The sequence below is a fragment of the Pan troglodytes genome, chromosome 19 (assembly GCF_028858775.2).
Source record: "Pan troglodytes isolate AG18354 chromosome 19, NHGRI_mPanTro3-v2.0_pri, whole genome shotgun sequence".
Classification (NCBI taxonomy): domain Eukaryota; kingdom Metazoa; phylum Chordata; class Mammalia; order Primates; family Hominidae; genus Pan; species Pan troglodytes.
Genome location: NC_072417.2, coordinates 80,944,356 through 80,960,935, shown reverse-complemented (window position 1 = coordinate 80,960,935; position 16,580 = coordinate 80,944,356). Strand labels below are relative to the sequence as shown.

The window sequence follows — 16,580 nt, the reverse complement described above, 5'->3', positions numbered from 1 at the left end:
TATTTTACTTCAGAAAATATCTCCAAAAGCTCACTTTTTTTGAGACGGAGTCTCGCTCTGTCACCCAGGCTGGAGTGTAGTGGCACAATCTCAGCTCACTGCAACCTCTGCCTCCCGGGTTCAAGCCGTCCTCCCACCTCAGCCTCCTGAGTAGCTGGAACTACCGGCGTGTGCCTCTTGTCCAGCTAAATTGTTGTATTTTTAGTAGAGACAGGGTTTCACCATGTTGGCCAGGCAGGTCTCTCCAACTCCTGACCTCAAGTGACCCATTGCTTCAGTCTCCCAAAGTGCTGGGATTATAGGCGTGAGCCACCATGCCCAGCCACAATTTTATTTAAACTTCCTGCAGAATTTGGATAGGAGAATAAAAGCTTTACCAATAGGAAAATACTTTTCATGAAATGGTTTCAAGGATTGTGAACTTGGCAGGTAAAGTATAACAGGTACTGAAAATACTTTTAGCCAAGGAAATCTATTGATGCAAATTAAATGTATTTATAAGCCCAAGGCCTGGGGTAGAAACATCCTAAGAGTATCACAAATGTACAGTTTACTGCCTGAATTATTGGAAGCAAAATAGCTGTATTATGTAGATCTTTCTGAATAGCAGAAGCTTGTCAAAGATTTCTGCTTGTCACAGAAAAGCAGCTTTTGGAATTCATTATGTTCTATAAGAATGTATGGTTTTCAGGCCGGGCGTGGTGGCTCATGTCTATAATCCCAGCACTTTGGGAGGCCGAGGCAGGTGGATCACCTGGGATCGGGAGTTCGAGACCAGCCTGACCAACATGGAGAAACCCTGTCTCTACTAAAAATACAAAATTAGCCAGGCGTGGTGGCGCATGCCTGTAATCCCAGTTACTTGGGAGGCTGAGGCAGGAGAATTGCTTGAACCCGGGAGGCAGAGGTTGTGGTGAGCCGAGATGGCATCATTGCACTCCAGACTGGGCAACAAGAGTGAAACTCCATCTCAAAAAAAAAAAAAAAAAAAAAAAGAAGTATGTTTTTCAAAAATTACTTCTGAAGGACTAAAGCTCTGTAGTTGATGAAACTATAAAATGTCTATGTATTTGTATGGTGATAGAAACTATACAACACTTTATACCGTTAAATACACATATGAAATTAACATCTTCCTGGTTTCAGATTTCCATAAAATTTATCCTTTTTGTACAATTTGGCAAGGCTAACAGCTATAGAAAACATATTAACCAACCAACCATTGCTTCATTAGAAACTGCACCAAATCCAATGTCAAAAACATTACTTTATTTTTCTAGGATGAAATGTCCTATTACGTACAAAAGAATTGCTGTTTAGAATTTGCCACAATTTGTTAAAAACATAGCAATCTATTGCCTACAGGTAGGAAAGTTCTTGCTGCAACAAATTTTAAATGATTAAGCCCATATATATTTATATATATATGAATAAATAGTACAGAAATACTGTGACGTGATGAGATGCAGAATAATTTTATAATTCATTAAAATGTAGAATTCTTGCATCAGCACAGTGCATACAATATGTAACATTTTTTAAAAAAGTAAAAGGACAAAATAACCCATATTTAACTACTTCCATCTTAATACTTTAAGCAAAAATTTTTTCATGTTTTCATATTGAGCGATTAGTCTCTTTAGTTTGTAAGCATAAGTTTAAGTGACATCTTTATGTACAAAAAGGAATGGGCTTCATTAGATAAAATTAACCCAGAATAACCTGTACACCTGAGCCTGTAATAAGAAAGAATCGGGAACTGTAGCAACATCTTTCTTTTAAGAAACTGAGGTCTGGGAAAGGTTTTGCATAGCAGGGAAACATTAAAAGGAAAGAAACTTTGAAAAACAATAATTAGATAAATTCCAGAAGTTGGTAGGACAAAGCTAATATGAGTTAGTGCAAAATCTAGTAAAAATTTTTGCAAAGCTGCATAATCCAACTATGGCAGATTTTATAGAAGCTATTACCACAATGCAGTGATACAACGTGTAAGAACACTGAAAGGAAAAACATGGAAAATACATCTTCCTCTGTGGTTTCCATTTTCTCGCTACTGTTTACACTACTTTTCCTTACGTGGAAGAAACAAACCAACCAACAAACAGAAAACAAACCCAATCAACAAATAACACAGAGGATGAGGTCATCTAAAAAATGCCCTTCATAAAATGTAAGTAGCTGTGTGTAATTGGTAATTTGCCTGGTATCACAGAATGTACAGATGAAGGGCAATGTGTATCTTGTCGCATTACCGTTCTCGTTAGTATGATCAACTGATGCAACAGGATTAGCACCCCTGAAGATTTTTCTCTGACGTGATGACAATGGACTGGGAATGATAAAACGAGGGGCCACTGCTGTCCTGGAGAAATCCAGGCACAATTAGACTCTTCTGCCTTTCATGACCTTGCAGGCCTCCCTCCCCACAAAGGCTTACAGATAATCATTAGCGCACATTCAAAGACACCTCTGTCTGTGGGAGAAAAATTATCTCCATTTATTTTGTTTCATATACATCCATAGTTGAATTTTAATACAAAAGAAAAAAATTAGAATCTGACAAATGTTTACAAACAAGATACCTTCAAATAGATTTTACTCATTTTAGCCTGGTGCGGAGTAATTGACAAATTGTACTGTTATATTCAAGGCAACAGAGTCTGTAGTCCAGGACCACTTAGCCCAACCTTTATGCAAGCTTAATTTTAATCTACCATGAACAATAAACTCATTGTTGATTCCCAGTTGTGTGTGTGTGCACATGTGTACATAGCAGCTCCTTTCATAGAAAGAAAAGACATCTAGAGGTCGTCTTGTACTTTTACCTACAGGAATCATGATAAGATACAGATGATTATATGTAACCGGGGCTGGATTTTATAAGAAAAAATAATTAGCTGACAAATGAGGGCAGCAATAAAAAAGCGTCTTTTTTGCAACAATAAATAAATACAGTCAAAAGTTTTCTGTGAGACTCTAAACCAGCTTCTTCACTGAAGAGCAGACGTGGCATTTCCATGGAGTTACACTTGACCCCATAGTATCTTTTTTTCTTGCTTTCTTTTTCTTTTTTTTTCAATAAACAAAGTTTTCTCGCTTCTGCCACAATAGTAAAACCATTTGATCTTGACAAGATAATGGTGTCGTTGACTTTGCTTTTTTCTTGTCCGTTGGACAAAATTGGCCAAGAATATAATTGGACTGTTATGACCAATAAAAACGAAGTTTAGGTCAAGTCTTGTCAGGATAGCCTGACTAAAAACATCTGGCTCCTTAATTTAAAATAGTTCAGACAACCAGATTCTTGCTGTGTTTTATGTTAGGTTAACACGCTGAACTTTAAGAAGCTGTAGACTGCAGTTTGTTGTTATGAGACCTACAGAATATAGAAAAAAGGGAACAATTAAGCACCCTTCATTTTTGAAAACAATGATGCTTTATGCGGATGCCAAGGTCAGTCAGTCTGGGAGAAGCAGCCATGTTCTTTCATTCACCCTTGGCAAGCGAATAGAAAAGAACGATTAAGAAATTTTTAACCTATAATATTAAAACTTTTCACTGTACACTAAACATAATAGCTCACTGGAAAAAGCCAATATTTAAATATATATATATATATATATATTTGTCTAATAAAGATTACAACATTTTCAGCCAACTGGACAAATAGAGGCATTTACAGAAGCATTACCATTGTGGTGAAAGATGTGTGTGTGTGTGTGTGTGTGTGTGTGTGTGTGTGTGTGTTTATTTACATTGATGAGGGGAATATAAAGGGAAAAATTACGCTAAAACAAAAGAAAAAGCAATCTTAAAATCACATTTTTCTATTAAAGTCCAGAAAGTCTCCCTTCTAGTTTCACAGTTTTATTCACAACTTTCATTAGTAAACCAAATTACTGTACAGTTACCAGGACTAAGTCAAAGGACTTTATATTGAAATAGCAGATAAATACAGTATTCCAAGAGTTTACAATTTTTAAATACATTGTTCAACATGGCTGCTAGAGTAAATTTTTTACCACGATACATCTTTAACATTAAAAAATTATATTAACTAATCTGACTTTCTGGGGGGCAATTTTGAATTAGGTAATCACGAGGTACAATAAAACAAAGAGTGACCCCAACATCCAGTTCTGATTCCAGTTAAAAATTCAGACTAAAGATATCACAATCTGTAAGAAAAGAAAGAATATGGATGGTATAAATGATGAATTATAACAAAGTGCAGTAATGAAAACAATGTGCAAACAATGCTGGAGATCATAAAATGGGAAAATATGGCAAAGGAAATTCTGAAAATCCATAAATAAATCAATTTTCAATAACTGGCTAGTTATGTTTCATTCTGCCTTAAATCTGGAAAACAATAGAAATTCCCTAAAAAGGCAACAGCAAGTTGCCCTTATACAACTCTTTACATTGTAATTTTGTTTTGTTTTGTTTTGTTTTGAAACAAGGTCTCACTCTGTAACCCAGTCTGGAGTGCAGTGGCGCAATCACAGCTCACTGCAGCCTCAACCTCCAGGGCTCAGGTGATCCTCCTACCTCAGCCTCCTGGGTAGCTGGGACTACAGGCACATGCCACCATGCCCGGCTAATTTTTTGTATTTTTTGTAGAGATGGGGTTTCCCCATGTTGCCCAGGCTGGTCTCAAACTCCTGGGCTCAAGCGAACTGCCTGCTTTGGCTTCTCAAAGTGTTGGTATCACAGGCACCATTGCACACAGCCTAATTTGTTTATTTAAGCAGAATTGAGCAAACTTCTCAATTCAGCTCCCATGTGCTTTAATGAAAATTATGTCAACTTGAGTATATTAAAAAGCTACATAAAATAACCACGTGGCAAGAAGACATCCTAAGTGGCCCCTTCACTGTGCAGGCCCAGCCTAGGCCTCCATCTCTCCTTTACCAATTCCCTTTGTCTTGCCTACAGGCCCCAGGACCTCCAGGCAATTTCCTCTCCTTCATCAGCAGTTGCCAGCAGTCATCCTGTGGGCTCTGCCGGCAAGCTGGCAGCAGGGTAGGATTCACACTCCTTGGCTTCTACCTCACAGTTACCACCAAAGGCCTTCCCAATTTAAAAAAGCAATTTTAGAAACTGAACCAGAGGAATAACCACGATGTACAAATGAAAAAGCATAGAGGGGCTTATAATGAGAAGTTGTGCTCCTCTGTCCTACCTTAACTCCATCTGAAATCCAGGCTCCCTATGATCAATCCCTTTGACTTTTCAGTTCTCTGGGTAGATGTATTTTTCTTTTTGAGATGGAGCCTCAGTGTTGCCCAGGCTGGAGTGCAGTGGCGGGATCTCAGCTCACTGCAACCTCCTCCTCCCAGGTTCAAATGATTCTCCTGCCTCAGCCTCCCCAGTAGCTGGAATTACAGGTGCCTGCCCCCAGGCCCAGCTAATTTTTGTATTTTTAGTAGAGACGAGGTTTTACCATGTTGGCCAGGCTGGTCTTGAACCCCTGACCTCAAGTGATTCACCCACCTCAGCCTCCCACAGTGTTAGGATTACAGGCATAAGCCACCACACCCGGCCTGGGTAGGTTTTTTTTTGTTTGTTTTCAGACGGAGTCTCACTCTTGTTGCCCAGGCTAGAGTGTAGTGGTGCGATCTGCAACCTCCGCCTCCAAGGTTCAAGTGATTCTCCTGTCTCAGCCTCCCGAGTAGCTGAGACTTATAAGCGTGCACCACCACACCTAGCTAATTTTTTTATTTTAGTGTAGACGGGGTTTCACGATGTTGGCCAGGCTGGTCTTGAACTCCTGACCTTAGGTGATCCGCCCGCCTCGGCCTTCCAAAGGGCTGGGATTACAGGCATGAGCCACTGCGCCCGGCCAGGGTAATTTCTTATACTGCTATTTCTTGTTTTATCAACTTTTGTTTAAGCCCTGCTATGGCAAGGAGAACCAAGCTCACTTAACCATTTCCCAACCTCCCTTTTTTGAGTCCAAGTTTTATTTCCCTATAATTTAAAAATTATATCATTCTATGCTTTGTCTATAGGGTGATTCTAAAAGTTGAAAATCAATGTCATTATTTTTATTATCTTTGAGACGGAGTTTTGCTCTTGTGGCCCAGGCTGGAGTGCAGTGGCGCGGTCTTGGTGCACTGCAACCTCCGTCTCCCAGGTTCAAGTGATTCTGTCTCAGCCTCCTGAGTAGCTGGGATTACAGGCATGTGCAACCACACCTGGCTAATTTTTGTACTTTTAGTAGAGACAGGGTTTCATCATGTTGGCCAGGCTGGTCTCGACTCCTGATCTCAGATGATCCACGTGCCTTGGCCTTCCAAAGTGTTGGGATTACAGATGTAAACCACCGTGCCCGGCCCAATGTCATTATTTACGTTACTACGAAAATGTAAATATTTTTCTCTGTAGCACCTAGTCCTTTGCTAACAGGGCCTTTTTTTTTTTTTTTTTTTTGAGACACGGTCTTGTGTCTTCCAGGCTGGAGTGCAGTGGCATGAAGATGGCTCACTGCAGTGTCTACCTCATGGGCTCAATCCTCCCACCTCAGCCTCTGAAGCAGCTGGGACCACAGGTGTACATCACCATGCCTGGCTAATTTTTGTGTTTTGTAAAGATGGGGTTTCCTCATGTTGCCCAGGCTGGTCTAGAATTCCTGGGCTCAAGCATGCTCTTGCCTCAGCCTCTCAATGTGTTGGGATTACAGGCATGAGCCACCGTGCCCAGCTAACAGGGTACACTTACACAACTTTCTGTTCTTAGTGGCGTTTCTAATTGCCTTTCATTTTTATCCCTGACATTCTTTGATTTAATCATAGCCTTATGTTTTTCTGTCTTAAACAAATTATCTAATGTATGAGTCATTTTCTTGCTCTACTGAGCCTCTGGGGAGTGCTCCATTCTCCTGCTAGGATTTGGTCTGCTGACATTTTACAGCCTGCTGTATAAATGTCATCTTGGGTCAGAGTAATTCTCATTGCTTTCCTGAACCTCTTGTTTTCTGAACTCAAATAAACAAAAATTTCTGGCCGGGCACGGTGGCTCACATCTGTAATCCCAGCACTTTGGGAGGCTGAGGCAGGCGGATCACGAGGTCTGCAGTTTGAGACCGGCTTGGTCAACATGGTGAAACCCCGTCTCTACTAAAAATACAAAAATCAGCTGGGCATGGTGGTGGCTGCCTGTAATCCCAGCTACTAGGGAGGCTGAGGCAAGAGAATCACTTGAATCCGGGAGGTGGAGCTTGCGGTGAGCCGAGATCGCGCCATTGCACTCCAGCCTGGGCAACAAGAGTGAAACTCCGTCTCAAAAAAAAAAAAAGATACTTTTTTTTTTTTGAGATGGAATCTCCCTCTGTCGCCCAAGCTGGAGTGCAGTGGCGCCTTCTCGGCTCACAGCAAGCTCCGCCTCCCAGATTCAAGTGATTCTCTTGCCTCAGCCTCCCTAGTAGCTGGGATTACAGGCATGTGCCACCACGCCCGGCTAATTTTTTTGTATTTTTAGTAGAGACGGGGTTTCACCGTGTTAGCCAGGATGGTCTCCATCTCCTGACCTCGTGATCCGCCCGCCTCGGCCTCCCAAAGTGCTGGGATTACAGGAAGATACATTATTAAAAGGAAAAAATTTGTTTCCTTATTTTTGACAGCACACTTTTTTTTTTTCTTCTGAGATGGAGTCTCACTCTGACACCAAGGCTGGAATGCAGTGGCGCAATCTCAGCTCACTGCAGCCTGTGCCTCCCGGGTTCAAGTGATTCTCATGCCTCAGCCTCCTGTGTAGCTGAGACTACAGGCGTGCACCATTATGCCTGCCTAATTTTTGTATTTTAAGGAGAGATGGGGTTTTGCCATGTTGGTCAGGATGGTCTTGAACTGCTGACCTCAAGTGATCCACCCACCTTGGCCTCCCAAAGTTCTGGGATTACAGGCGTGAGCCACCATACCTGGCCAATAGCACACACTTTTAAAAAATACCTGCCAAGAAAGGATGCCCTGAGTCCTCACATGACTGAAAATATATTTATTCTGCCTCTAAACTTGACTGGCTGCACAGACTTCTAGGCTGACAATCATTTTTTCTTAAACTTTTAGATTTATTCTTCCATAATCTTCTAGCACTAAATGTCACAGCAGAAAAATCTGACACCAATCTAATTCTTGTTTTATAAATTGTCGGTTTTATCTAAGAGTTTCTTTTATTCGTAGCATTTGGAAATTTTATAGCGATGTATGTAGGGGTGAGTCTTTTTCCATTTGTCTACCTGGTTTATGATGTTTATCAACTGTCCCCCTTGCTCCACCCACCCCTCATAGAGTGCAGGGGCCTTAATTTATTCATTGCTAAATTCCCAGTATCAGGCACACATCAGGTTCTCAAAAGTCATTTGCTGAGTGAAGGACTTTATTCTGCTAGAATTTAAAGTCCTGTGACAATCATCAACTCAGGAAATTTTTCTTCATTTCTTGTTTTTTTTTTTTTTTTTTTTTTTTTGAGACAGGGTCTCACTCTGTCACTCAGGTTGGAGAGCAGTAGTGTAATCACAGCTCACGGCAGCCTTGAACTCCTGGGCACAAGTGATCGTCCTGTCACAGCCTCCTGAGTAGCTAGGACTACAGGTGCATGCCACTATGCCTGGTTAATTTTTTAAATTTTTGTAGAGACATGGTCTCATTATGTTGACAAGGCTGGGATGTTCCCCCCACCTCCTGTGAAAGTCTCATTGTCACCCAGGCTGGAATGCAGTGGTGTGACCTTGGCTCACTGCAACCTCCGCCTCCCAAGTTCAAGTGATTCTTGTGCCTCAGCCTCCCAAGTAGCTGAGATTACATGCGTGTGTCACCACACCTGGCTAATTTTTGTATTTTTGGTAGAGACGGGGTTTCCCCATGTTGGCCAGTCTGGCCTCGAACTCCTGACCTCAGGTGATCTGCCTGCCTTGGCCTCCCAAAGTGTTGGGATTACAGGCGTGAGCCACTATGCCCGGCCACTTCTTGAATTTTCAAAAAAAGACTTTAAGTAGATCAACAACAAACCCAGCAATTTGTCCACTTCTCCTTGGCAGTAGATCATAACCCTGGAGTCTTGATTTTTTTATTTTTTTTAAAGATATTTAAGGTTAAATTTACCATAAACTGCACTGGTTGAATCGTTAGACAGAATAGTATAAAGAGTGTGAAGAGTTGAATTAATTCAGAATACCGAACCCATCTGCTCACCTGCTAGCTTTGAAGCCTTTCAATTTCTGTACAAAGAATGATTCGAGAACTTCTGCACACTGGTAAAATGGGGAGTCACTTGGATTGTAGTAACGACAGTTATCAAAAATTTTGGTCATATCTGCCACAAATTCCGTCAGCTTTTCATAATATCGTCTTTGTACTCTTTCTTCCATGGTGGCAAGGTCTTAAAAACACAAAATGTAAAACATTTTCAGAGCTTTAAGGTTTTTCCAATGTGAATATTCTCCGAAGTTCTAACAAGTATATATGTTTACTGTGCAAGCAGTCCTGGAGTCAGGCTGGTTCACCCTGGAGGTTATTTTGCAATTCATGAAGAACAAAAGAGTACTTTTCCAATTTTGTTTCTGATTGAGGTTCTAAAATATAAATCCGGGTTGCTGTTAAGGTTCTTTTACTTTCAGGTAACTGCACAGAACCGTTCTTCATTCAAATGGTTTGAGATCAAGGAAACACACCGACATGCTCTATGCATATCTAAGTATAATACATTTTTACGTGCAAACCATTTAGTGTATGTATAAAGATGGGAATCCAGAATTAAGAACAAAATCTCTGTACTAGTGGCTTTATGATCCTGGTATTAGACTTTAATAACATCATTTTGCTTTATTTTTATTGTTACCTTATATTTGTGACAAAGTGATACTGTCTTACCATTCGTGACTGCAATGATAAGTGTCCACTTAAATGTAAGGGAAAAATATCAGCTGATACGAATATTAGTATGTAATAGTACAGGCAATATGCAGAAAGGAGAAAATCATTATGGTGATAGATGGGTGTGATATTGTGAAATATATATTTGGTTTTTGTCCCCATTTCCTGACACTTAGCTCCTAACACGGTTGGAATCTCCGGAGTGATAAGAGTTTCTTTTATATGTTAATGATTGGTGGTTGGAATTCCCTAGATAGCTTCAGGATTGGGGCTGGTCACCGGAAAGACCTAGTCAGGATTAGAGGGTTGGGACTTTTAGTCCCATCCCCCAACCTCCGGAAGGGGAGAGGGGCTGAAGGTTAAGCTGATCACCAATGGCCAATGATGTAATCACTCATGCCTAAGTAATGAAGCTTTCCTAAAAACCCAAAAGGACCGGGTTCGGAGAGCTTCCTGATACAGCTGAACATGTGGAGGCAACTGTCAGGTGGTGTGCCCAGAGAGGGCATGGAGACTCCACGCCCCTCCCCACAGCGTTGCCCCGTGCATCTTCTCCACCTGGTGTTCATCGGAATCCTTTGCAGTGTCCTTGAGAAACCGGTAAGCCTAAGTAGGTGTTTCCCTGAGTTCTGTGAGCTGCTCCTGCAAATTACTGAACCTTAGGAGAGGTTTGTGGGAACCCTGATTTATAGCCAGATGGTCAGACGTGCAGGTAAAACCACCTGGGGCTGGCGACCGGCATCTGAAGAGGGGGTAATCTTGGGGACTGAGTCCCCAACCTGTGGGATCTGACCCTATCTTCAGGTAGATAGTGTCAGAATTGAATTGAATTGAATTAGAAGACACTCAGTTGGGGTCTGAGGCTGGATTGGTTGTTCATGGGGAGAAATCCCCACCCACTTCTTGGTGACCAGAGGCCGCCAAACAGAATTCTCCCATGTTGACCTTAGCGTGAGAGCACAGGAAAACAAGTTTTTTTTTTTTTTTTTGCTGTAGAGCAGGCAACTGCTTTGGAATGTACTGACTGAAATAAATCTATCTGAAACAACATTGATCCTAGGAGAACGACGTGTTTGAAATAAAATTCTGTATACAATTTGACATAAATATCTGAGAGAGTGAAAGGCCAGTAATCTCCAATCAATCTAGAGTAGACAGACAACACATTTCAAACTAAAGGTTAGTGAATATTTTAGAATTTGAAAGTGATTTGAAAGTTCAACCAATAAATAAAAGTACTAGAATACCTAAGAAATATCTGAAAAGTAATGAGAGATAATCTTATCTGTCAGACATTAAAAAATATTCTAAAGCTGTGGTAATGAAAAGTGTGGCAGCATGCAGAACAACACAAACACTAACGCAGACAAGTTCAAAACAGGAACAGATTTAACTGCATCTAGTATAAGAATTTCACATATATTAAGGGTGTCCCTTCAAGTCAGTAGGGAAAGGAGTTCATTCATAAATGAGGTTGCGGCCGGGGTGGCTCACGTCTGTAATCCTAGCAGTTTGGGAGGCCGAGGTGGGCGTATCATCCAAGGTCATGAGTTCCGAGACCACCCTGGCCAACACAGCGAAACCCTGTCTCTACTAAAAATGCAAAAATAAGCCAGGCATGGTGGCACATGCCTTTAATCCCAGCTACTAGGGAGGCTGAGGGGAGAATCCCTTGAACCCAGGAGGTGGAGGCTGCAGTGAGCCAAGATCGCACCACTGCACTCACCACTGCTTGTGCAACAGAGCCAGACAATGTCTCAAAAAACAAAAACAAAAAAAGGGTTTGGAGCAACTGCCTACAAATCTGGAACAAAAAATACTCTCTCATTATATGCCAAGATAATTGTGGGTTTATTAAAATGATTAAAATGGCAAATTTTGTTATATATATTTTTTATTTTATTTTTCTTGAGACAGTCTCGCTCTGTCGCCCAGGCTGGAGTGCAGTGGCGGGATCTTAGCTCACTGCAAGCTCCACCTCCCGGGTTCAGGCCATTCTCCTGCCTCAGCCTCTGGAGTAGCTGGGACTACAGGCATCTGCCACCATGCCTTGCTAATTTTTTGTATTTTTAGTAGAGACGGGGTTTCACCGTGTTAGCCAGGATGGTCTCGATCTCCTGACCTCGTGATCCTCCTGCCTCGGCCTCCCAAAGTGCTGGGATTACAGGCGTGAGCCACCGTGCCTGGCCATATATATATATATTTTAGTACACACACAGACACACAAACACACTACTCTTTGAAAGTTCCAGTTTATGCAGTTAAAGAAAAAAATGTGTAAATATGAAGAACTGTGAAAACACACAGAGCTTGATTCCAAGACTTGGCACATCCATGCTGTAGGTTCATGTAAGGTGTTCAGGAAAGAGCGCACACATCACACTAGGACATTCTTGGTTCATACTTATATTATGTTCTGGTTACTTACTGCTTGACTAATTTTCATTTTAATAAAGTATGTGAATAATGCTTGGACATTGTATGGTTCCAAGTTAATTAGGTATCCCTTAAGGTCCTAGGAGAACACATAGGTGAGTATATATTATGGAGGAGGAAAAAGACTCCAAGCATGACACCAAAGGCTGAATTTATAATGATTAATAGATATGACTCCAAAAAATGTTAAAAACTACCATATGCCAAAAAAACTATAAAACTTTTACTTGTCTTTAGTATATAAATAGCCCTTAAATAGCCAGACGCAGTGGCTCACATCTGTAATCCCAGCACTTTGGGAGGCAGAGGCGGACGGATTACCTGAGGTCAAGAGTTCGAGACCAGCCTGGTCAACCAACATGGTGAAACCCCATCTCTACTAAAAATACAGAAATTAGCTGGGTAGGTATGGTGGTGGGCGCCTGTAATCCCAGCTACTTGGGAGGCTGAGGTGGAAGAATCGGTTGAACCCGGGTGGCAGAGGTTGCAGTGATTCAAGATCACGACACTGCACTCCAGCCTGGGTGACAGAGTGAGATTCCTTCTCAAAAAAAATAAAATAATAAAATAAAAGCCCTTAAATAATACTGATAACAATACAAATATCTCGAGAGAAAAATAGAAGAAATATGTGAATAGGAAACTCTTACATAAAAACACTTTCTTTGCCAAATTAGCAGAAATTAAAAATGGTAACACTGGCCTATTAACAGAGGTTAACTATAGGGGACATTATAGGAGTAGTGGTAAATATTACATTTTACATCTCTGTAACATCTGCATTTGTACACCATAAAACACACTACTTTTGAAATAAATATTCTCAAAGACAAAAAATATACCCCTCAAAAGAGTGATAATACTCAGTGTTTTCCAGTAGTGCAGACAGAATGCTATAGATATACACTATTAGTGGAAGCTGGTTCAATTTGCTAACGTGTAATTTTTTTCTTTTCTTTTTTTTTTTTTTTGAGATGGAGTCTCACTCTATTGCCCAGGCTGAAGTGCAGTGGCATGATCTCGGATCACTGCAACGCAACGATCTTGGCTCAATGCAACCTCCGCCTCTTGGGTTCAAGCAATTCTCCTGACTCAGCTTCCTGAGTAGCTGGGATTACAGGCACACACCACCATGCCTGACTAATTTTGGTATTTTTAGTAGAGACGGGGTTTCACCATGTTGGCCAGGCTGGTCTTGAACTCTTGAACTCGTGATCCGCCTGCCTCAGCCTCCCAAAGGGCTGAGATTACAGGCATGAGCCACCGTGCCCAGCCCTAAAGTGTAATTTAAAAATAATTTTTTTTTTTTTTTTTTTTTTAAAGACAGCGTCTCACTTTGTAGCCCATGCTGAAGTGTGGAGGTGTCACAGTGATGAGCCACCTTGCCTGGCCTGGACATTGTTTTAAAAAAAAAAAAGCCTAAAATGGGCCAGGTGCGGTGGCTCACGCCTATAATCCCAGCACTTTGGGAGGGCAAGGCAGGTGGATCCCTTGAGGTCAGGAGTTCGAGATCAGCCTGGCCAACATGGTGAAACCCTGATTCTACCAAAAATACAAAAATTAGCTGGGTGTGGTGGCGCATGCCTGCAATCCCAGATACTCAGAAGGCTGAGGCAGGAGAATCGCTTGAACCCGGGAGGCTGAGGTTGCAGTGAGCCGAGATAGCGCCACTGCACTCCAGCCTGGGCAGTCCATCTCAAAAAACAAACAAACAAAAAAAGTATACTACATCCCTGCTACTCAGAAGGCTGAGGTGGGAGAATCAGCTGTGCCTGGGAGGACGAGGATGCAGTCAGCTGGTGATGGCGCCACTGCACTCCAGCCTGGGCAGAACAACAACAGCAAAGCCTAAAATGTACTTAGACCCTTTCACCTGGAGACTGTTTTCTTAGAACAAACAAGTACAGGCAGATGTATAAACAAAGATGTCCAGTGGCATGTTGTTTATACTAGCAAAAACTACACACAATAAAAAAATCTATTGATGGGGGCTGTTAATTTTAATTTCATATAATTTAAAATGATGTAGGTCTATAACAGCTGATGTGAAAAAGTATTAAGTTTACAAAATACATTAGCAAACATAATTCATTTAAACCTATTTCTATTTAAGAATATAAAAGTTGCTGATTTTGTTGGTTCCCTTATATCCTCAAAGAAAATTACTATTTTCAATTTAGTCTATATTGTTCCAGACATTTTTTATGCATTTCTAAACACATTTAGGTACTCTTAGAAAATAAATGTTTACTGCTTAAAATCTGGGTACTGCTCTGTAACTTTCACTTCTTTTCCCAACAATACATTTTAGAGATCTATATTACTATCTTTATGTACCTACTTAGGAGATATAGGAGATTATGTTTAACTTAGTATGTATGTATATATGTATTTTATTATTATGTTTCTGGGACAAGGTCTTGCTTGTTGCCTAGGCTGGAGTACAGTAGTGCGATTATGGCTCGCTGCAGCCTCCACCTCCCAGCTGAAGTGATCCTCCTGCCTCAGTCTCTCGGGCTGGGACCACAGGCATGAGGCACCATGCCTGGCTAAATTTTTTTTTTTTTTTTTTGAGATGGAGTTTCACTCTTGCTGCCCAGGCTGGAGTGCAATGGCGTGATCTCAGCTCACCGCAACCTCCACCTCCCAGGTTCAAGCAATTCTCCTGTCTCAGCCTCCTAAGTAGCTGGGATTACAGGCATGTGCCACCACGCCTGGCTACTTTTGTATTTTTAGTAGAGACAGGGTTTCGCCATGTTGGTCAGGCTGGTCTTGAACTCCCAACCTCAGGTGATCTGCCTGCCTCGGCCTCCCAAAGTGCTATGATTACAGGCGTGAGCCACTGCGCCCAGCCATTTTTTGTTTTTATTTATTTATTTGACACGGAGTTTCACTCTTGTTCCACAGGCTGGAGTGCAATGGTGCAATCTTGGCTTACCACAACCTCTGCCTCCTGGGTTCAAGCGATTCTCCTGCCTCAGCCTCCTGAGCATTTTTTGTTTTTTTGTAAAGACAGGATCTCACTATGTTGCCCAGGCTGGTATTAAAATCCTGGGCTCAAGCTATCCACCTGCCTTGGCCAAAGTGCTGGGTGAACCACCATTTGGGGCTTATCTTGGTATTAAAAAAAACAAAAACAAACAGGAAAACCAGGTCTTCAAGAAAATAATTTTGGTTAAATAAGCTAAGGTATATTCAACTAATGGACCATAAAAACCCATTAAAATTATGGGTTTTCGAAGAAGATTTACATAGGAAAATGTATTCACTGTATGATATGAATTTTAACACCCATGCATACAAGAACACACCAAAAGTAATGGCTATCTCTTTTTTTTTTTTTTTTTTTTGAGACAGAGTTTTTCTCTGTTGCCCAGGCTGGAGTGCAGTGGCACGATCTTGTCTCACAGCAACCTCTGCCTCTCAGGTTCAAGTGATTTTTGTGCCTCAGCCTCCTTAGTAGCTGGGTACAGGCACCCGCCACCACACCCAGCTAATTTTTGTATTTTTTTTTTTGTAGTAGAGATGAGGTTTCACCATGTTGGTCAGGCTGGTCTTGAACTCCTGATCTCAAGCAATCTGCCTGCCTCAGCCTCCTAAAGTGCTGGGATTATAGGCATGAGCCACTGCGCCTGGCCTTGGTTGATTCAAAAAAATTTTTTTTGGAGAGACAGGGTTTTGCCATGTTGTCCAGGCTGGTCTTGAACTCCTGGGCTCAAGCCATCTGCTTGTCTCGGCCTGTGAAAGTGCTGGGGTTACAGGCATGAGCCACTGTGCCTGGCCTATCTTCTTTATTTATTTTGTTTATTTTTTATTTTTTTGAGATGGAGTTTCGCTTTTGTTACCCAGGCTGGAGTGCAATGGCGCGATCTCAGCTCAATGCAACCTCTGCCTTCCAGGTTCAAGCAATTCTCTGCCTCAGCCTCCCGAGCAGCTAGGATTACAGGCATGTGCCACCACGCCGGGCTAATTTTGTATAGTATTTATTTTCTAAATTTTCTTTCTTTCTTTCTTTTTTTTTGAGACGTGTCTCGCTCTGTCAGCCAGGCTGGAGTGCAGTGGCACAATCTTGGCTCACTGCAAGCTCCGCCTCCCGGGTTCACGTCATTCTCCTGCCTCAGCCTCCTGAGTAGCTGGGACTACAGGTGCCCGCCACCACACCCGGCTAATTTTTTGTATTTTTAGTAGAGACGGGCTAACACGGGGTTTCACCGTGTTAGCCAGGATGGTCTCGATCTCCTGACCTCGTGATCCACCCACCTCGGC

General features: G+C 41.7%; 1 protein-coding gene across 27 annotated transcripts in view; it reads right to left on the bottom strand.

Moving 5' to 3' along the window:
* Nucleotides 1-2,477: 2,477 nt before the first annotated feature.
* BPTF (bromodomain PHD finger transcription factor) overlaps nt 2,478-16,580 on the bottom strand; it is a 156,866-nt gene continuing 142,763 nt past the window's right edge. For 19 of the 27 annotated variants that reach the window (XR_010153367.1, XM_054671499.2, XM_054671503.2 and 16 more), the window contains 2 exons: nt 9,198-9,384; nt 2,478-3,379 (listed from right to left, as the gene is read on the bottom strand). Coding sequence is in view for 25 of the 27 variants with exons in the window: in XM_054671499.2 (XP_054527474.1) it covers nt 3,343-3,379; nt 9,198-9,384 (224 nt within the window). In the remaining 2 variants the exon portion in view is untranslated. Of the gene's footprint in view, nt 3,380-3,854; nt 4,182-9,197; nt 9,385-16,580 lie in introns of those variants that run through there. The other 8 variants (XM_054671501.2, XM_054671508.2, XM_054671514.2 and 5 more) reach the window with 2 other exon arrangements.